Source organism: Macrobrachium nipponense, chromosome 28, assembly GCF_015104395.2.
Source record: "Macrobrachium nipponense isolate FS-2020 chromosome 28, ASM1510439v2, whole genome shotgun sequence".
NCBI lineage: Eukaryota > Metazoa > Arthropoda > Malacostraca > Decapoda > Palaemonidae > Macrobrachium > Macrobrachium nipponense.
The window spans coordinates 22,716,772-22,740,549 of NC_087217.1; the positions used below are offsets into that span (position 1 = coordinate 22,716,772).

Below are 23,778 nucleotides of genomic sequence, written 5' to 3' on the forward strand. Positions count from 1 at the left end.
TTTCCAGTCTAGATTTTTTTTTTTTAATTGTACTTTCAATTCTTCCTATTGTATTTTATTTTCTTATTCCCATTGTTCGATTGAAATAGAGAGGTTGGTAGGGGAAAGTCACATCGATTTCCCCTGCTTACTGTGAAAAAAAAAAAAAAAAAAAAAAACTGCGAAATTCATTCAGAATAAAGGTGTTCTAGCCAAAGAAAATGCTGTTCACAGCTCATGCCTAACAAGCGTGGACAATATATACATAATAAACATATCAACCAAGGACAGTATATACGTAATATACGTATTTAGCCTCATGAAATTATGATATAGCATAATTAGCGATGGAATGTGTCGCCAAAATGGTTCAAATTTAAAAATCGCCTCGTGTACGGTCACGTGATCAGGTGACAAGCATATTATCTGTAACCTAGAAACGCCGTGTTGTGGAATGTGAACTGTTTTTATGAATTTAATTTCAGTGGACTTGACTGGTACTTATTTCATTAAAAAATAGTAATATTAATAAGAATAATAAGAAAAATAGAATGAATCAATAGAACGTTACTATCTTGAATTTTGGTTTGTTCATGGAAACGTGAATTATTTATCGCCATATTAAAACAAACAGCATATTAATTGAAATAATTTAATTCGAATGATCTTGAATGAGCCTCATTTCACGGTAATATAGTTAATAAAATTAAGAGCCATTGCAAAAGAATGAAATAGGCTAATAGAACGTTACCTACGTGAAATATTTTGGTTTGTTTATGGAAACGTGAATTTTTATCGCCTTATTAAAACAAACAGCATATTAATTGATATAATTTAATTTTAGTGATCTTAAATGATGCTTATTTCATAATAGTATAGAAATATAAATTAGGAGCCATTAGAAAAGAAGAATGAAATAGGCTAATAGAATGTTACCTTCGTGATTTTTGGTTTGTTTATGGAAACGTGAATTGTTTACCGCCATATTAAAATAAACGGCTTATCAATTTATATAAATTTAATTTTAGTGATCTTTCCTGATACTTATTCCATTAAAAGCGGTTAATATTGATCAGGAGACACTAGAAAAGAAGAATGAATTAACAGAACGTCACCGAGGTTTGTTTACAAAAGTGTTCGCAACAGCTGAGCTGACGTGTAGTAGAGTAGACCGTGTGATAGGCCTAGGTATATATTGCGGCCTATTTCATTCGCCACTGTATTATTCATTTTTTGCTCGGTGATCTTATCCAGTTTTATTCATTACTGTATCAAATGTTATGTTAGATCCGTCGGGTGATTTTGATTTAAACGGCAGAGTAAGATAGAGTTTTTTACCGTAATCTTTGCAACGAGTGTTTCACCGTTAGGCCTATCCACGTCATGTAGAAGACGGTGCTGCATTAAATTTAAAAGGCACAGAGGACATTTTTTGTATAATATGGTTAAACATTTGCATTCCTGGTCACCCTGTAAGGTGTAGAGGAGCCTAACCTTACCATTGTAGCATATGCCAACGGTAAACGTAGGTCTACAATAGGCTAAATTTGGAATTTTGCTATCCATTGTTACTTCCTCTTTCGTTAAATATCAATATTAAAATATAGTTATTATAATTTTCAACATATCCTTACGGACTGATTAACATTGGGGCCTGGTTAGCTTTATACAGGTAGGCCTAAATGCCAAACTATTTACCTAGGCCTACGTGGAACGAGGCATAGGCCTACTAAAGAGCACCGTAGCCCAGGAGTTTTGCCCAAGAAGAATCGAGCGAGGATGGTTTCGAAAGTAAGTAGGCCTCTTTGAATTCTAGATAGCTAGTATACTACTTAGGTAGGCCTTCAGGTAGTTAAGGAAGAATAAGAATGAATATTGGTAGATCTAGGGTACTTAACCGCGGCGGCCTAGACTATGGCAGTTGTGGTTTTTTATGCAGTTTTACCAACTGAATAAGAATTTTAAGTAATATTTATTTGGACGACTGTAATTAACCCCCCAGGGGCCAGTATTAAACACGGCGAAATACATTGGACGCCCCAATCCCTAGTGGATGTCGTATCCGCGGTTACGTTTCTTGCAGTCCGTACGGACTGCTTCTGCAGAAATACCTGAATATTAATTGTAATCACAGAACGCTGTCCTGTCCTGGCCGAGGGGTTGTCAGGTGGGGGGCAGGACCTGACCCCCCACTCACAGTAACACTTGTATCCCTACACTGTATACTAACCTTGACATGTGAGCACATAGGTATGCTTAATTTAAGATAATTTGTGCCTCATTGAAAGCGTTTAGAGCTGTCCTCGAAGTTTACAAATTCTTTTTGATATGGTAAAAGGTAAATGGTAACTCTAGGTAATAACTCCACGTCGAGTATTTCTTTGGAAATTTCAGTTTCTTACAGTATTTGGGTTGCTTATTAAGAATTTACCGTTATTATTTGGGGGTCAACTTTAACTAAACCCCAGGAGCTAATACTAAACATGGCGAAATACTACATTGGACGCCCCAATCCCTAGTGGCTTTCGTATTCGCGGAACCATTCCTTGTAGTCCGTGCGGAGTTATTGCCTAGAATTACTGATTGATGTTCTAAATCAGTCCTGATTGTGGTAAAAGTAATCATTGAACTGATGCACCCTAATTTGACCTAAGCAAGATGGCGTAACATGACCGAAAATGACTACATCACTTCCACTTGGTTACCTCCTTCTCCCATTAACCCCCACCCCAGTATTAATAGTTGCAGTTTGGAGCCAGTACATCCTATTCTAATGTAATGCGTGATGGTGCAGCATGACAGTTTGTTTCCACCCCCCATCCTCCCATGGTGCCATTGACTTTCGGGATAATTCTTGGTCACCATACCAGTTACCAGTCTCATTAGTCACCCCTTATTCTCCCTGAGATGAGTGACTAGGATATGTGGGATGCAGTTCAGAAACGTTGCTATCATCTAAATATAATCTAGATAATTTTGTGTTTATGATTGGGCTACAATCATAAATGAATAATTAGAAAGGGAAATGTAATCACTGTTACATACATTTCTCATAGAAACTTAGGGTTATATTCCTAATAATCATGTGTTGTCATATATTGTTTAAAAATATGTAGAATGAAATTGTAAATGAAAAAGTTATTTGATACTAGCCATAATCTGTCACCAAATCAGGCGAGCACGTGCTTAAAAGGCATATTCAAAATTTCCTCTTCCTTCAAAATACTTGAAGATACCTGGCAAATTACATTTATTCCTTTCAGAATTGCAATACAGTTGTTTGCAATCTTATTGAAGATTCGTATCACATTTAATGATCCAGAATTCTTAGGAGATGCCTCATTTTGGTATAGAGAATAGCCTGATGCCTATGTAATCCATGTGCACAAGTTGTTTCAGCGATGGTCAGTGTCTTTTCAAGGAGCATAAATGTCACTTCTGATTCCTTCTAAGCACTTGTTGTACAATGATTAGAGAATGTCATAGCAAATTTCTGATTAGTATTTTGAAGATTATTTGAATGAGTTTTTTTGATGGACCAAATATCAGTGAGATGAGAATTCATGACTATTCCAAATGATCTTATGAGCAGGGTTGCTGTTTATATAAAGGAGTTGAAGTGCTGTTTTTACTAAACTGCCATTAACCTAACCATGATTCTCAATTATCTTTTCAGAGTCAGTTTTTTTTCACTTTGTTGCTCGGCCTGGTTGCTGTGCTTTATCAGATTGACACAGATCCTGGAATATGGGAAGCCTCCGAGTCGGGACATATTTATGCTTCCAGAGAACAGCTAGAGAGGTTCATTTCAAATCCTGACTCAATTGAAAAAGTAGGTTCCATGCAGTTGTACATTTTATGTAGGAAAAAGTATAAGCAGCAAGGACCTCATTTTATTGAAATACTGTATAGCTTGAAATTATTAGGTATACGTATATACTATTAAACACAATGCATTGAAGAGATTTGTCTTTGGAAATAAGTTTTTGGGTTTTTTCATGCCTTCTGTCATTACCCACTTTTTTATCTTTATTTAGATGAGCCTAATCTACCTTTACTAAGATACTAGTATATACTGTATGGACACAGTTGTAATGCCACTCCAGAGTATCACCTCTGTGCCTTGATTTTTCTACCATTTTTCAATTGTTGGTTGTTTGTTTTCATCTGCATTTCACCATAGTATATTGTGCATATCTATCTTTCCTCGTCATTTCTCTTTTCACATAAAGGCAGGGCATTTTACTCCATGGAAGTTTTCAAAGGAAAGATTATTATTGTAGATGAAACATGGAAAAAGGACACAGGGGCCTTTGACTTGAAATTCAAGCTTCCAAAAAATGTTAGTTTCAACCTCCCACACTGCAAACCACACACACTGTAGCAGTAACTGATCATGATACAGAGCCAGTGATTTTTCATTGCCCCGAGGGAGGCGCGAACCTGTAACATGAGTGGTATGTCACGACATTAGCCACCATACCAGCGGACCAACATTGGCTTTATTTAGACTTGCGCCATAAGATTATAAGCAGATTCTCAATGGTAGTGAAAATAACTGGACACTGATAATGAAGAAATCAATTGATTGTTATCTGTGGACTAATTGTACATTACAGGCTGTTTATTCTTTCAGTGGTTCCGATGGGTCTCTCTCTTCAAGGCAGCTGACAGCAGACCTTTTGGCATTGGGAAAAAATTTCAAGCCATCTACAATGTTCCACTCTTAGGTAAATTGGGCAATTCAGTTTGTATAGTTTTGTTTCTGATATAAGTAACAAAGTACTGCAAAATGTTGCTTGAGAGCAAGTCTTGAAACATAACTTACATTATGTAGTTACTTGGCTAAATTACATTTTTAAATGCAATTCAGTCCACATCATCATATGTAAGGTGTGTCTGATGTACAAGTGAACTTGATATATTGTGTAACATTAATTTTGTGACCTAAACAGATTTATGCATTTAAGATTAGAATGAAAAAGATTTTGACCATGTAAAAATATCAATATGTATTTATAATGTAAGTTTGTCTGCTATACTTTTAGTGTAAAAAAGTACTCTGTAATATTTTAATTACTAATATCTATAGAGTTAATAGATGTTCTCATTCACAGGTGAATATATGATGCTCTTTAGAGTCACAAAATACCAACCCAATAAGCTGATAGTATTAGAGACCGATTCTCTAGTCAAGCCACGTTTCACAGTCATGATGGAAGATGGTGGATCGAAAGGGACCCGTCTGACCTTCAAGTGAGTTTTCCCTTAGCTATCCCTGTTAAGTAGGTTGTATCCCTGTTAAGTAGGTTGTTAATATGACTCATCCCAGAAGGTTTGAAGGTACCTGGTAAAATATGTTATTATCTGTGATAGGCCTGAGTCTCATTTTTTTTTGGTATTAAATTTTAATGAAACCTCAGATTTTATGAATCTGCCATTTGTGTATTAAGATTATGAAAATCTCTGATAGAACTTACATAATCTCAGGGTTAACTTGCTTTCTTGCGTGTTAAGATGATCACTTTTTAAGAATCCCTAAATGCAGCATTTAATTTACTGTACTTATCATACACAATTTTCTTCAATACACACTTAGGTTGAGGTACAGACGTGCTTCTGCGCTATTCCAGTGGACTGTAGGACCATTTTTATATTTCCTGACTGGCCAGCAACTGCAGCACTCGCTTTTCATGCTGAGAATGATGTTTCCTTTCTGACAGCTTCAAGAGTCGGTGAATCCCGTCAAAACTACCGTGCAATTGATGTCTTCAATTTAAGCAAATGAAAGATGTATTGGCAATTTTTAAGGAAATATTATTATTATATATAGTATTATTCAGAAGATGAACCCTACTCATATGGAAAAGGGCCATAGGAGCCACGACTTGAAATTCAAGCTCCTAAAGAATATGGTGTTCAATTGAAAGGAGGTGGTAATGGGAAATACAGAAAGCAGTGATCAATTATTAGAAAAGTAGATAAATTAACAAATTTTTAAATAAAGATATAAAAATTTAAGTAAAATATTAAAATACAAGCCGAGTTGTATTACGGTGGTAATGCACTGCATCTTCACTGGAACCTTCAAAGTTCCAATTTTACGAGAGTGTCTTCATGAAGGTTACCTCTCCTTCTATTCAGTACGTGAAGAATCAGTGGAAGGTTGGTACAATGCTAAAATTATCATTACTTAGCAGTGTGATTTTTCCAAGATAAAAATATGAGGTCTCTATTTGTAACATGCAGAATATGTTGTTGAGTGAAATTTTGAGGATTTATTGTGGCTTTGGAAAGATGTAAGTGGTTAATGATAATCACAGAAGTTAATTTTGATGTAGGGAGTCTTTGAGTATACTTCACCTCCTTTGCTGGTAGGTACTGTTCTCAATACCTGTAGTATATTCATTATAAAAGAGGCGCCAAAAGGCTAGAACATGCCAAGCGAGTTTCTACAGAACCTAATACTTTTTATTGAAACAAAGCAAAAGGTAATAAATCTGAAAGCTATGGTATATTTCAACAATTAATGCTTATCTTAATAAGTGGAAGCTATACACTATACAGTATAAGGAAAGTTTACTTGATTGTACTCTCAAGCAAGGTCATTCAAACTTACAACTTAAAGGTCACAGCAAAGATGTGGCATAGCCTAGAGTAAGAGGATACTGGTCACAAGTTCAAGACTTGGTTTAAGACAACTAAATGTTGTCTGAGGTGCTACACATAGCAATAGGACTTCATGGCTTGTCTTTTGTCTGTTTAGAATTCTAAATTAAATTGTCATGGAGGATTGAGTTACAAGTTAAGTTAAGAGTTAATCACAGATGCATTGCAGATTGTGATCTTTGTGGTTATATTATGAGTGTGTATACATGTACTGCTTCGACTGTGTTAGTCATTTTATTCTGACCAAAAAGAACATTACCAGTTAGAAGTTGAGTCTAGGCCTCCATCTGTGATCTTTTTCTGTATTTTTCCAGGCATCAGAAGAACTCCACTACCGATATCAGAACTTGAATGATCACATATGCTGTATGATCTAAATAAATGCACATTCCAAGTCATAGTAAAGTTATGTCAGGTTAGTGATATTAAGTGAGAAATATAAATGGAACATGAAGAAATGCAGAAAGTACCAACAAGACCGGTTAGTGCAGTTAATTTTAAAAACAAGTTCCTATATGTACAATAAAAATTCATGTATGAATAACATCAGATTAACCAAAAAAAAAAAAAAAAAAAAGTGATATTTTTAAGAAAACTATGCGCTTTCCTAGGTCAATCATGACTTTGTGTTTGTAGGGACCACAACTTCTTATTACCATAATATGGAGAAAAGTATTGGGAATATTCCAATACAGTACTTACAACATTATATACACTACCTAAAAAGCAATTTTTCTATGAGCCTGATGAAGACGCAGTATTTTTTCCATCCTACATAAAACCTGTCGGTGACGTGTAGTATGTAATATCCCTGTGTATAATGTGTTGTGCAATCCATTATCTTTTTTATCAAGTTTGGTTGTCAGCAAAAAAAAAGAAAAAAAAAACTCACTTTACAGTATGTAAACAGTACAGTACAAGAAATAATTTTTATGAATGAATCATGGCAAGCCAGTGTATATTGTGCCACTGGAAAAACTACCAAAGATATTTGTGATAATTAGAAACAAGGTGTTTTACTTCTTGTGGAGCTTAGCAAGTCAACAAGTAAAGTAACTGATTTATGATTTTAGTGAGGTTTTAGGTTTCTTGATGTTTAACAATGCCCTATATGTATGTTATTTGTCTGTTCACATTGAATACTGTTGGGACATATATGCCATGTGTGTGTGAGGTGATATCAGTTATGCTTCTCTGCTTCTGTTTGTCATAAACATACTCAACATTATCTGGCACCAGATCTTGGCTTTTTGCAGATAAGGTAGCCCTTAATATTCATCTGTACACTTCCCAGCCTTTATTAGTGTAAATTCATGAGAGATTCATTAAAATATGAAGGCTGCATATGAGCCATGATTACCAATAGAATTTAAGTGTTGGTCATTGTGGGGTTCACTGAACTTGCCCATTTTGCGTGTGACATTTGAACTTGTTTTTTTTTTCAGTCTGTGTTTGCATGTGTTTCAGACTCAGACTGGTGATGTTTGAATACTGTTTATGTGGTGACTTATGCTAAGATTTTGTGTCATTAACTGCTAAATATAAGTCCATGAGATTATCAACAACACTAATTTGATACTATAAAAGATATATTTATGCTTTTGGGCAATCTATTGAGGGACTATTGCTGCTTTTTCCCAGAGTAGACCTTTAATGGGATAATGCTGGTTGACTCCTGACAGTGCTGTTGTCTAGTGACTGTCGTATTTAACTTTTAGGCATTTGATAGAAAATTTATATGGATACTATTTTACACACCACTGTAACCCATGTTAGAAGAATCTGACTTCTAAGAATAGAAACTTTTCTATGGAGCATATGCTTTTTTACTCTAAAAACTTGAAAAATTTTACTTTTTATTTAAGAAAAATTTTTCCTAGATACAAAGCCATTGTACTTTTACTTAGCCTTTCAAACAGATTATCATGCATTTGCTGAAAAGCCATAGTAAAAGTAATGAGCTTATGGTGACCCAAATGGCAATTTGATTCATGAACTCTTGTGTTGTAAACTGTTGTGATGGAATTTTGCTCAGTGGATTTAGAAAGTGTTGTCCATTGTTAAAGTGCTGAATTACTTTACGTATCTCTATGAACATTTTGTTCGACTTCATGCTCATGTATTGTGGGTGAAGAGACAGAATGATCAAGTTGGCCCCCAATCTTTCATTCAGTGAAATCTTTATAGGTGAGAGCAAATGTGCTTTTAGCCAAGAAGTACTACGTACAATACGCATGCTTTGGTAAGGGTCCAAGAACTTTGCTCTGTGTAATCTGTGCTTTTGTCCATTGCTTGAATAGCATTGAGACTGATATCTAAGGAAAATTTAAGGCTGTCTTACTTCAACTGTAGCAGTTTTATTGCTTTTACAGTTTTTTTACTCATTGTTAAAAAGACTGTAACTGTTTACATTAAGCATTTTTTGTTGTTGCTGTACCAAGTTTAAATTTGATATGTGTTTTTAATTTAATTACTGATTTAGATTTGTAATTACCGTACCTTTGGCTACATTTCTTTGAGACGCTTAGCAGTTTTTATTGGCAAGAGTAACTAAGTGCCATGTTTAATGATACTCAAGCTGTAAATTTGAATTACTGGAAATGAAAAAGCTAACTATCATTCCATTTGATTATTTTTATGCATAGTTCACTAGTTAACTTTTGCATTAAAAATATGGGCAAAATTGGTAATATCTGTGTAATGTGAAGTACATATGGCATTTTGTTGATTCTCCACAGCAACCTTTTGTAATCGTACACAGCAGAATACAGTACATGGTTGGGCTGTGTTTAGAAAACTGCTATGTTTATAAGCTGAGACATTTTTCTGTACACTGTAATTTTGAATTTACCTTGGCCTTTGTTTTCCTGTATCATCATTGATTATTGCATAATGTTTTGATTTGCAGTGCATGTTACTCAGCTTGCACTGGTTATTCAAAAGTCAAGTTTGTTAGAGATTGAAACTTCAAGGCCGGTTGATTTTTGAAGTGCATTTCTAGTAAAGTTTTGAGTGTGTTCCTACAGTCTGTGTGTGTATGCACGAGTTGTGTGTATGCACAGGTGTGCGAGTCCATAGAATGTATGCACCTAAGTGCCTTAATCTCATTGTGTGAATAAGTAGCACTCCAAGACTCATGTGATGTTACTTTTGACTTAATGATGAAAACTGATGTTAAAATTTTTTATTAATGATGCAGTGCTGGATTTGTAAATGATATAAAACATTTACATCATGCATTAAGAAGTAGAAATAGTAACTTTCTTTTATAAAGGTTTCTGTGGTGCTTATACTACTCTGCTGTGGTTCAGCTCTTAGGAAATCCCTGTTTGATTTGTAAAATTTTAGCTTAGGGATATACCTCTGGTTGGTATATGCAATACCAAAGTGTAGGATGTGTAAAGGTACTGAAATACAGTACCCAAACATGCCATTTGATTTGTTGTATGAGTTTGAACTGTTTGATAGCCTTCTTGTCTTTAAAATTTCCATAAGTTGCCAGTTGATTTGGTACATGGGAGTTTAACAGTAAGTTTTTTTTTTTTTTTTTAGATGAGTATACTTAAAAATAGAATAGTGGCCAGCTTTCATATTGTACTGGAAAAGTTGGTTATTTGATACTGTCATAAAAATAAAAGATTCTTTCATTCACTTCATGTTGCTGACTTTTGTTTTCACCTTTGGGTAACCTGTTGTTGTATCAGTCAATTCCTATAGTAAAATTTGTTGTCTTCATTGAGGAAAACTTCGACAAAACTAACCACATTCAGTTTGACCAACAACAAATTGGAATTTTTGGACTTCGGCCCCTAGCTGGAACCCCTTATGTTCCTTTTATTGCACCTCCTTTCATGTTCTCTTTCTTCCATCTTACTCTCCACCCTCTCCTAAAAATTGACTCATAGTGCAACTGTGAGGTTTTACTCCTGTTACATCTTTCAAACTTTTTCGTGTCAATTTCTGTTTAAGCGCTGAATGACCTCATAGGTCCGATGCTTGGACTTTGGCCTAAATTCTATATTCAATTCAATTTTTTATGGAGGGAGGGATACAGTACCGGAAAGACTACTATTTAGAATGGTGATGGTACTTTACCATTGCAAAAGATCTACCTAAAATGTAGACACTGGGAGGTGTATCAGAATTTGAGATAGATAGTGTAGTATATCAAGGTTTAATGTCGAGACCTTGGAGGGCTATCAATATGGACACTTTTGAGGAAGAGGTCGTGAACTGTTTACAAAGCGGAAGACTGAAATGGAGGCCTGAAAATCATTGCAATCAAAGCAAAGCTTGTCGTGACAAGCTGTTGTTGGGAAGGTGTAGATGAAAACTTAGCATTGTGAACAAAGTATAACATAATGTCACAAGAGGTGCTCAGGATTACAAAGTATAGAAAATATACATGGGTTAAGAGAATTTAGATGCCAGAAATGCTATACAAAGCAAAGGGGAAAGATAGGAGAGGGAAGTGGAGAACCCTACTGTGATAGATGTGCAGGTCTTAGAAGTAGTTCTGTTACTTTTAGGATAAAAAACGCCTGAGAAATTAAAATATCCTATCATCAGAGAGATCATACACAAAGCCTGTAGTACTATTTTATGCAGCAGAAACATAGGTACTGAAGATTTTGAAAAAGTGCACCTACAGAATGATAAGTTTCATGGCCAGGGTACGTAGGAAGATATATTAAGGATGAGGGGTATAGAGAGATGCTGTGACCCAGGCTGGAAAATAGACTCAGACTTCAAAGCACTGAAAAGGGACAATGGAATTCACATCTTAAGAATGAAAGAAAATGCTAGGATGACACATTTTGTTAAAAGGCTGACATATTTGAAAAGATGGTTAATAGCGTTTTAGAAGTGGTGAGAGGTATGAAAGCCTCGTGGAATGGAAAAGTCCAAAAATCCAGATAGCAGGAAAGTGTGCACAAGATAATGGTAAAGAAAGAAGTTATGGAAGAAAGCGAGTTTTTATCGGGCACAACATTGCTGAGAAATGTATATCCATGTATTGCTGTTCAGAGCATTATTTATTTGTTGTACATCTGACGTTGCTGTTAGTACAGTTCATTTAACAAACTATCTATCTTATTTCTGTCTATTTATATACAGTGTAACGACAACGTCCTTTCGATATTTTATATTTATTTCAACGACTTGCCATTTCCAATTTGCATATCGTTTTATGTAGAATTCTCTGGCATTTCCGCCAATGTAAACATCATGTATGTATACAGACTACGTCTGTATTTATTCTTATGTATGTGTACGTAAAGAAACACAAATTGTCCATCTCTGTGTGCGTACCTCTGTTGTTTTCGATTTAGCGGGCCTTATGCTAGCACGGGCTCTTGCTCCTAGAGCAGCCTGTAACAGGGCGTACTTCTGTCGCCCAGACTCAGGTACTACATGTCTGTTCGCACCTATGAATGAAAACCCCGCTCTCAGGCAATGAAGTTTTTACGGGCTGCTCTAGGAGCAAGAGCCCGTGCTGGCATAAGGCCAGCTCAATCTAAAACAACGCAATAAAGCACCTCTCTCTCTCTTGTCCTCACAACAGTATATATATTGTATGTATATATATACACACAATATATATATATATATATATATATATATATATATATATATATATAATGTGTGTGTGTACACACACACACACACACACACACACACACACACACACACACACACACACTATATATATATATATATATATATATATATATATATATATATATATATATATATATATATATATATATATATATATATGTCACGCACACACCCACACCCACACACACACACACACACACACACACACACATATATATATATATATATATATATATCTATATATACATATTACAGTATATATATATATATATATATATATATATATATATATATAATATACATATACATATATATATATATATATATATATATATATATATATATATATATATATATATATATATATATGCACACACCCACACACACAACCACACACACACACACACTACATATATATATATATATATATATATATATATATATATTTTATATATATATATATATATATAGACAGAAATAAGAGTTTGTTACATGAACTGTACTAACAGCAGCGTCAGGTGCTGCAAAAAAATAGTGTTGCAAACAATACACAGTTACACTTTTCCCAGCAATGTTGTACCCAATAGAAACTCGATATGTTTCCTAGGACGTCCGAACAAACACCCAGAGAAGATCATTTAGCTTCAATAGAATTTTCTTAATGAATCGTCTATTCGTTCTGATACTAACAAGAACACTGAACGATAAAATGGCACAATTTTTCGCTCGCCACAATGTTTACATGTTGCTAAGGTTGACGACATGACGACGGACAAGTTGTCCTACACACGCGATGATTATTGTCCTGCCAGACGTACGATGATTAATCGGGCATTTAGTTACAAATGACTGAACGATTTCGGAACTTAATCTGTTTATAATTCAAATTCACGTACAATTTGGCATTCGTTTCGACCTCATAGCCTTATTGTTATAACGTATACAGTCTCTCAGATGGTTACACGATGTTAGGGAGCGCAAACAGGCGTGCAAAATCGGAAAAAGAGATATTGAAAATCGTTTACAATTGAAGGAATGTTCCCGACTGTCATCTGTTTCCGTTTTAAGAGTCGTACTGCACAGTACACAGACTACGCCCCAAGTCTATTTATTCAATGGTAGTTATTATCGTTGTGTTAGGTGAAAGGCAGTTGGAAATAGAATTTTAATCAAGACGAGACGATGATAGTGAGTTATTTTAAGTGAAGGTGAAATTGTGAAATGAAATATTAATGACTGATATTTAAAACTGTGTGCACATTTATTACATAGGCCTACAGGACAGAAACATTAAGCGTGAAATGAGCCGTAAGCCTATACAGAGTAAAGAGAAGAAGATTGTCTTAGTCGTATAATGAACTAATTAAATAAACTAATCAAAAGCGAATAAATTTTGTTAACTTTTCGTGATTTTTGTCTATCAATTACTATTCAAAATTTGAAAAGACACGAAAGAATTTAAGAGGTATTAGACTGGTTGATTATAATTCACCTGGCGTCACAATTCCCAGGGTCAGTGACGTCGAAACTCGAAAGAGGATAAGAAGACGGCAAAGCAAATAACTGATAAATTAACAAATGATAAACTAAATTAGCATACTAAGAAAATTACTGATAATTTACCAAACGAACATTTGTGGATGAATAAGAAATAAATAAGAACTTATGTAAATGTTTACAGAATGGTTAATTAGCGTATTCATATGCACGCACGCGCACACGCACACACAACACACACACACACACACACACACACACACACATATATATATATATATATATATATATATATATATATATATATATATATATATATATATATATATATATATATATATATATATATAGTGTATGTGTGCAGTAAACACTGAAGTGTACACTGAGTAATGGCATAGCTCTGTACACTTGTACACTTTGTACTTGCCTTCTAAAGCTTACACCCCATGTGTGTACTTTGTAAACATTTGACTGCAAGGTTAGATTACTGTAAATTAGCTTTTTTCAAAACTGTAAATGTTGATTTAAGCTAAGACGACGAAGTTAGGTACCGAAACTCACAATCAACTCGTTTATAAATTCTCTGTTAAGAAATAAATTTTTTCTTGAAGCTTATTGATTGATTGGTCTATGGCATACTGGCGTTACTTGAGGATGCTCTTAGAATGATTTAGTTATCTTTTAAATATATAGAAATCTATGTAGAATAAAGACAAAAATTATCTGAAATCATGAAAAATAAAAAAAAATCTGATTAAAATGTTGGAAGAATGAAAATAAGAGACATTCTGTGGAAAGCAGTCATTTGAAAATATGTGATAAAAATAAAAAAATAAAATATGAAACATACTAAAATAAAAAAAACAATAAATACAAATAATGAAAAATGGTGATAAAATAAGGAAAAATGAACAATATAATGAAGTTATCCTTAAAGGAAAGAAAAAATATAATGACTATTGTTTTGTGACTTAGAAGTGGCTGTCATAGCTGTTGACGAAGTTTCCTAAACTTGAAGATATCCAAATTTCTGCTGAAGTTCGGCGAAGGAGAAGAAGAGAAGATCTAAAATGATATGTATAGGTAAGTAGAGAGAGAGAGAGAGAGAGAGAGAGAGAGAGAGAGAGAGAGAATGATTATAAGATACACATAGAGTATTGATTTATCTCGATAAACCTAGACAAAGTTACTGACTTTGTCGTTGAATTGAATTCTACTGTGCATATATATATATATATATATATATATATATATATATATGCATATATATATATATATATATATATATATATATATATATATGTGTGTATGTGTGTGTGTGTGTGTGTATACATACAATCAGTATGGAAAATGATCAAAGACACCAAATAAAATATAACATTTCTTTTATTTTTTGTCTATATGGACAATTGATATGTCTATATTTATGTTATACATACATACAATCATACATACATCATATATGTATATATATATATATATATATATATATATATATATATATGTAACATTAAAAATTTTAATTAATTTTATTTACATTCTTTTCGTTCCAATTAATTTTATTCTACGCCGAGTTTTCAATCCCATTAGTCTCTCTCTACATAATAAAAGAAAAACTTTAACTTATTTTCTGTATGAAGCAAAATTTTAGCATCTCGTCTTTTTATCAGGATAACCTGCTAAGTTGTTATCGTGATGGTTAACATAGTTATTGTTAGTATTCTGAAAAGAAAACTATCGAGATGGCTTTGTCTGAACGTCCGCCCTCAGATCTTAAAAACCACTGAGGCTAGAGGGCTGCAAATTGGCCTGTTGATCGTCCACCCTCCAATCACTAAACATATCAAATTGCAGCCCTCTAGCCTCAGTGTTTCTATTCTATTCAAGGTTTAAAGTTGGCCATAATCGTGCGTCTTGCAACGATACATGCCAGGCCACCACCGGGCCGTGGTTAAAGTTTCATGGGTCCGCGGCTCATACAGCATTATACCGAGACCAAGGAAAGATAGATCTACTTTCGGTGGCCTTGATGATAAGCGGTACAGAAAACTCGTTTGCGGTGAATAAACTTTGACGGCGAAATTTTCATGTTGTTTTTCTTAAAATTGTTATTGATGTTATTATTACTGTTGTTGTTATTGTTATTACTGTTACTGAGGCTTAAAAAAAAATCTCTCTCAAAATAACCCTTTATCGTGAATGTGTTACCGAGTAACGTCTAAAACTGTCGGTAATGTGAGCTTATTAAATTATATTTATAAAGTACCAGATTTGATATAATAATAATAATAATAATAATAATAATAATAACCACTGGAGCCTGTGCAAGAAACATCAGCTACCTTGCAGTAATAAGTGGTGCGAGCACCAATCTGAAGGAGTGATAGAAAACGACCAGGCAAAGATCCTCTGGGACTATGGTATCAGAACAGATAGGGAGATATGTGCAAATAGACCAGACGTGACGTTGATTGACAGAATCAAGAAGAAAGTATCACTCATTGATGTCGCAATACCATGGGACACCAGAGTTGAAGAAAAAGAAAAGGAAAAAATGGATAAGTATCAAGATCTGAAAACAGAAATAAGAAGGATATGGGATATGCCAGTGGAAATTGTACCGATAATCATAGGAACACTAGGCACGATCCCAAGATCCCTGAAAAGGAATCTGGAAAAACTAGAGGCTGAAGTAGCTCCAGGACTCATGCAGAAGAGTGTGATCCTAGAAACGGGGCACATAGTAAGAAAAGTGATGGACTCCTAAGGAGGCAGGATGCAACCCGGAACCCCACACTATAAATACCACCCAGTCGAATTGGAGGACTGTGATAGAGCAAAAAAAAAAAAAAAAAAAAAAAAAATAAAAAAAAAAAAAAAAAAATTTTAATAATAAGCCAGTAAATTAGAGTTGTGCTTCACTCCTCGATAGGATTGAATCTTAGGCAACTCAAGTGATCAGTGCTCTCTCTCTCTCGTCTCTCTCTCTCTCTCTCTCTCTCCTCTCTCTCTCTCTCTCTATATATATATTATATATATATATATATATATATATATAGAGAGAGAGAGAGAGAGAGAGAGAGAGAGAGAATTTCATTTATTAACCGATTTTATCGATCGTGTCCTTTTGAGGGACAAAGGACTCAAAATGCGTCTCCCAACTATATTTTATATTATTCTGTACAATATGCCATTATTTTATAAATTTGAGTATTTTAGCGTTATTTTTTTTTTATGTACATATCAAGAACAACGTTGGAATAATGGACATTATCAACCTTGAACTTTCTTCATGAATGACGTGAACTATACCAATAAGCACTGTTGCCATAATCCAGCTTGCTCGTCATCTTTAGACAGTATTGCCATGACGATATTTTCCAAACATCTTGGCGATCTAAGATGATGGTTACTTACGTACTTTTCAACGGGCGCGCGCGCACGCCAATGCGTTGAAGATGTACGTACACAAACGCTCCGGGTGTACGTATGCATCCGCATACAGCGAATGACGTAACAGCGTCCCTGATAAATGTCAGGACGAGGCGCTTTCATTTATATTGCAAGTTTAACCTTACGACGACGTGACGGCAACACCGCCCCCACACTTACAGATATCCGTCTAACTCACGAGCATCCATCTTCTCATCTGTTTAGTGAGAAATCCGCAACGTTAGCGACTAGCTACGCGCTCCACGGCCCAGCGGATTTCATGGGCGATTTCTTAGGCCTCTAAAGTGGATTTTGTGGATTGGACTACCCTGGATTTACGGATTACCTGGATGAGATATGGCGTGGGATGTTAAGAAATTGCCAGCCCCTAATTTAAGGTAAAAAGGTATTTTAAGGTTTAGGGATTCGCGTATCTAAGGTGATGATAATTTGAAGGGTTAAGAATATATTATATGGGTTACGGGAGGTAGATGTTATTGGAGCATATGGAGCTATTATTATTATATATAATATATATATATATATATATATATATGTATGTATGTATATATATATGTAATATATATATATATATATATATATATTATATATATATATATATATAATATATATATATATATATATCAAGGTGTCCATAAAGTCCCAGTACCATTCTGAGCAATAAATACTTGTAATGGTACTGGGACTTTATGGACACTGTATGTGTGTGTGTATGTATATATATATATATATATATATATATATATATATATATATATATATATATATTCTTAAAAAATCACAGTAGATGCACGTGACTTCATTAAATAAGCGAATACCACAGGAAAATGATAGGCAGAAATCCAAGGTTAATAAATGAAATTCTCTCTCTCTCTCTTTCTCTGTATATATATACATTTATATGTATATATTAATATATATATATATATGTATGTATATATATATATATATATATATATATATATATATATATATATATATATATATATATTACATATTTCCGTGCGACTATAAAAAACCCAATAAACACATTAGAAATCTTTAGCTTATCGAATTTCCACTTTGTTAAGTGATACTTTATCTAAGGTTCTGCTGTTTACTGCTGTGGTCAACTAAATATAAGCTCCAAGTCACTCGGAAGCTCTTAGCTGATTGCGTTCGATAAAAGTTAGTTAATAAATAATAGAGCGAGAGGGAGATAGAGAGAGAGAGAGGAGAGAGAGAGAGAGCGAGAGAGAGAAGAGAGAGAGAGCACTCAGTAAATATGTGAATAAATAATATATATATATATATATAAATAAGTAAATACATATATATTCTCTCTCTCTCTCTCTCTCTCTCCTCTCTCTCTCTCTCTCGTTTATCTAATCGTTTGGAACATTTAATTCGTCACTTGTGAATTAAATCTAAATTGAATTATACATTCGTCATGGTTAGGTAATTTAAGAAACGAATTGATTTTCCTATAAGAACGGCTACATAGGCCTGGTGCGCGTACGCATATATAGACCGTAAAAGCGAAATTCAGCGTGAGAAGTTAAAAAAAAAAAAAAAGCTTATGTTTGCATAAATAAAATGTGACAAACAACGCCACGAAGGCGTGACGCCTGCAATTATATATACGTCCAGTCACTATCGGAGTTCGAACTGGATGGTAGTATCTAGCGAAGACTAGTAGGGTGAACACGGCCGTAAAAACTCTACGGGAGTTGCGCACAACATTTGGTAAAACGGCTATCTCCTAATAAACAAGGTAAAATTACGAACGGCCTTGACAATATTTGTGGTCATCGACGTCTGTTCAATACTGTCCGCACATAGGAGCCTATCTCAGAGTCACTTGACTACCAGGATACAGGAAACTTTTCTACTTATAAAGTAATTGTTAGAAACTTGACGAATGTTTAGTGACTTAAAATGCCGATGAGAATTTTGGTCACGAGATACGCCTTCGGATTGCAGGTAAATTCTTGGTTTGCTATTTCATCACTGTTTTTTAAATGGCACGTATGATTCTCTTTTAGTGGACAACAACATTCTCGTTAATGCTTGTGTGATTAGGTTTTGTGAGCTGGTATACATAGTACGTATGTATTATGTATATAAGTGTGTATATTATATATATATATATATATATATCTATATATATATATATATATATATATAATACATAATATTAATATTATATAAGATATATAATATTACACAGATATTATATATATATATACAATGTTAACATATTATATAATTATACACACAGATATATATGTTTATATATATACATACATATATATGTATGTATATGTATACATATGTATATGTATATATATATACATAATATATATTATATATATATATATCATCTTATTATATAATATATTATATGTATATATATATATATATCATCCGAGCTACAAATGTCCTTTAATACCTAAATTCGCTCTACCTCGGAATTGATATATTTTTCATATATGTACCGAAGGGGAATTTTTTAGTTGACAATAATTTCGTTCCCCCATCGGATCGAACTACCGTCCAGTGGACGGGAAACGAAATCAGGACCGACAGTGACGCTATCAATTCAGCCAATTGATAGCGTCACTGTCTGTCCTGATTTCGTTCCTGTCCGTTGGACGGTGGTTCGATCCCATGTGGGGACGAATTATTATCAACTAAAAAATTCCCCTTCGGTACATATATGAAAATATATCAATTCCGAGGTTGAACGAATTTAGGTATTAAAGGACAGTTGTAGCTCGAATGATATATAAATAAATCACGGTTCGATGTGATTCATTATCATATATATATATATATATATATATATATATATATATATATATATAATATTATATCAAGATTATATAATGTATACACACAGATATATATATATATACATATACAGATAATAAATAATATTATATATATAATAATATATATATAATTATATATATATATATATATATATATATATATATATATATACACACACACATGCAATTTCATATGTAAATACAATCATCCTCACAAAAATATACTGTTACAATTTTCTGAATCTTTAACATCCAACATCTTCAATTCAAACATTGAAAAACTAAACGAAAAAGAAATAAAAGTTTTATAAAAGCAAACGAAATATAAAGTCTGAGTTCTACATTCTTAGCAGAACTGGACGCATAACAAGTTTCATTCCTTTACGAACTAGTATCTGGAGAAATGTCAATCATCGCTCTATCTGGGAGGCTGGGACTATTCTCAGAACAACTTATAGAAAATCGTTTAAAAGTCTATCAGGTCAAATAGAATTTCTCATGTGACTGAGAAAATTATTCTTGAAAATGGAGAAGTAAAAGAAAATAACTTATCTTGGAATCTTTTCTGTCCCCGTAAGGAGGGTAGTTGAGTTGAATATAGAATTTAGGCCAAAGGCCAAGGACTGGGACCTATGAGGTCATTCAGGGCTTAAATGGAAATTATCAGTAAAAGGTTTGAAAGGTGTAACAGGAGGAAAACCTCAAAGCAGTTGCATTATGAATCAAGTGTTAGGAGAGGGTAGAAAGTAAGACGAGGGAAGAGAATATGAAAGAAGGTACAGACGGCCAACGAAGAATTGGCGTAGTTTCTTAATTCATTGTTCGTTATGGAAATATTGCCATATGCAGGTGCCAGATTATTTACTTAACAATAAATAAAATATCCTTTCAAAGGTGCTATACTTGAAATAAATTACATTAGAATTGAGTAGACTTATTCAACGTATTAAAGATAATCATTTTGCAAAGTGAGGAAAATATATACCGATGGGTCCACGATTTCTAATTTTATTCTCAACTCTAGCTTCGTGACAGTATACCAAAGATTTTGAAGTTGGCTTTGCTGCCGCTCGAGTCTTGACTCAACGTATCGTACTGCACTGGGGTGTTGTCATTTCGTCTCCTACAGCCGATAAATAATACATCAAGGCGTTAACATTCTTTGAAAACGATGTTTAATTAAACTAATTTTGTCCTTTGATCAATAAAATAATTTGCATGACACATTTAGTGGGCCTTAATTGGACTTCTGATTTTCCCACAAGATTAGCCTAGGTCTTATTTTCAGCATTATACTCTCTCGGATACGTAATATTAATGAATATTTAAATCGACTATAAAACTATATATAGATATATATTATATATATATATATATATATATATATTAATCTGCTTTATTTGATTATTCCCGTTTTTCTTCTTATCCTTTTCATAATTGCTTAACATAATTAACTCAGACCTAGCTATTCAAAGTCAAAAAGCAATCATAAAAAAATCAAACGTATATAATTCCGTCTTATTTTTTATCGAATTCCTTGCATATCATCCTGTTTCATTTGGACACGTTGGAAAGCTGTGGGAGTCAAAACTGACGAGCGCTTACTTTCACTAAACATTTCTAAGGTTGATCTATCTGTAGCTATTCATTTCTTTTCTAAATAGAAATTAATTGTCGGCACGGAGAATTTTTAAATTACCGTTATCATTTGTGATGCTTTCGCACGATGGAGTTCGTAGCGAGAAGTCGGATCAAGTCGCCTGAGATGTAGAAGAGAACGGAGGTGGAGTATAGGAGTGATGGAAGGATTAGGCCGATGTTAATAAAATATCTCCCAATAAAATGTATTCTTCAGGTTTTGAAGAAAAAAATGCATGCATCGTTGAAACTGTTTCCCTCCCTATCCGTGGTATTCACTGGCCACCGATAAAAACAAAACAAAAAGAGTAAGCCTAACTGAATCTCTCATCCATCAAAAGATAAGTTTGCTTATTCATTAGACTTATTCATTAGACAACTATCAAAGATTTCGAGTGTAGATTTAAAAATCTCTTCCTCTCCATCTAAAGTATTCATCAGACACCAGTCATAAGCGTAGAGCTAGTTATGATTCCTGGTTCAGCAATGTCGTGACGAGGCATTAGAATTCAAAGTTCACAAGTGAATGTTGTCTTGCTCTCTTGTGGTGCTCCGAGGTGTTCCACCTCTAAGCCCATAATCTAAATTTTGCCGTTCTTTAAATAATTTTATTCATCTATGTATGATTCTCTCCGGTTTATTAAGCTTTCTTGATATCTCTCCAACAGGAACTTGCACCGAATGCAGTGCAATGATTCTCTCGCTCATCGAGGGATGTTTCTTAGACCGATAAAACGACACATTGACATTAGATTCCCGTGCACATGAAATCAAAAGCAATAGAGTGAGGTCGCCTGGTTTTACAATGTTACGATATCGTTTTTTTTCTTTTTGTTTTTAAATTTGATAGCGTTTTATGAGATTCCAATGTTTTCTGTAAAATTTAACAAATGAAATAGTTCAACTACCTTCAACTTAATATCGAAATGATAATTTAAGGACTATGTTTATGTGATACTACTAGTGATAGGTGTCTCCTATCTATTTGGTAATGTATATCTATGGTTGTGATATGACGTTTTTTATCACTTCGTTTCGTTCACGTCAATTTTGCTATATGGAAAATAGTTTTACACAATAACATAACATAATGTTCTAAAGATATCAGTGACTGTTTTTAACGTCATTACACATGATTTCTTCCATCTTTGAAAAGAAAAATAGATAAATAAGGCATGAATCGTGCGTCAGGCAGGTGAACGAAAAATTATGAAACTCTGCCACGAGTTTTTTGGCCGACAGTACAGTAAAAGGAATGAAAGTGGCTGCAGCTAGGGGCCGAAGGAACGCTGCAAAGAACCTTAAGTAGTGCCATCAGCGCACCACATGCGCCGCACTGTAGTCATTACTTAAGGTTATTCGCAGCGTCGCTTCGGCCCCTAACTGCGATCCCTTTCATTCCATTTACTGAACCTCCGTTCATATTTCCTTTCTCCCATTTCACTCTCCACCTTCTCCTAACAATTGTTTCATTGTGCAACTGCTTTGAAGTCTTTCTCCTGTAACACCTTTTAAGTTTTTTTTTCTCAATATTTCCCTGTCAGCGCGGAATGACCTTATAGGTCCCAGCGCTTGGCATTTGGCCTCAATTTTATATTCCAGTTCCAGAACCTTTGACATAAGGCTGAGGAAGAATTTTTATGAAAATGACTCCTAAAAACTTATGGATCCTTTTAATGGTTCATCTAAAGTTGAGAAAACTGTGAATTGAAATTCGGATAAAAATGCAAAATTCAGTGAAAGGCAAAAATATATTAAGGAAAATATATTCCGCTGTTTATTGAAACAACCGAGAAAAAGTTCTTAAAATACTAAAAAGAAAAAGAAAATAAATGTCTTAGTAAAGACGAAAGCGCTTGGATTTCTCCCTATCATTTATCCTGTGGTATTCGCTTATTTAATGAAGTCACGTGCATCTACTGTGATTTTTAAAGTATATATATATATATATATATATATATATATTATATATATATATATATATATATATATATATATATATATATATATCATTATCATCATCATATACACCCGCTCCCACAAGCAGAAAGTACACAAACAACCGCACTCAAACAAGCTACAGAAGGGAACAAGTACTCAACAATAA

The 23,778-nt window shown here is 33.8% G+C and overlaps 2 protein-coding genes across 6 annotated transcripts in view; both read left to right on the plus strand.

Moving 5' to 3' along the window:
• Positions 1-1,082: 1,082 nt before the first annotated feature.
• On the plus strand, positions 1,083-10,304 carry LOC135201594 (uncharacterized). The gene is made up of 6 exons (XM_064230626.1): positions 1,083-1,167; positions 1,642-1,770; positions 3,656-3,811; positions 4,616-4,709; positions 5,097-5,235; positions 5,579-10,304. The coding sequence occupies exons 2-6, from the start codon at positions 1,759-1,761 to the stop codon at positions 5,697-5,699; spliced, it is 522 nt and encodes a 173-aa protein (XP_064086696.1). The 5' UTR covers positions 1,083-1,167; positions 1,642-1,758; the 3' UTR covers positions 5,700-10,304.
• A 4,193-nt stretch (positions 10,305-14,497) lies between these two features.
• The window catches only part of LOC135201595 (uncharacterized), a 48,568-nt gene continuing 39,287 nt past the window's right edge, over positions 14,498-23,778 (plus strand). The window contains exon 1 of one of the 5 annotated variants that reach the window (XM_064230630.1): positions 14,498-14,850. In XM_064230630.1, coding sequence (XP_064086700.1) covers positions 14,843-14,850 — 8 coding nt within the window. In that variant the 5' untranslated portion in view covers positions 14,498-14,842. Of the gene's footprint in view, positions 14,851-17,347; positions 17,598-23,778 lie in introns of those variants that run through there. The other 4 variants (XM_064230631.1, XM_064230629.1, XM_064230628.1 and 1 more) reach the window with 4 other exon arrangements.

Coding starts and splice junctions, on each gene's coding strand:
- LOC135201594 (XM_064230626.1), top strand. Junction 3,812..4,615: donor ATCCTGACTCAATTGAAAAA/GTAGGTTCCATG, acceptor TTATTCTTTCAG/TGGTTCCGATGGGTCTCTCT. Junction 5,236..5,578: donor GGGACCCGTCTGACCTTCAA/GTGAGTTTTCCC, acceptor ATACACACTTAG/GTTGAGGTACAGACGTGCTT.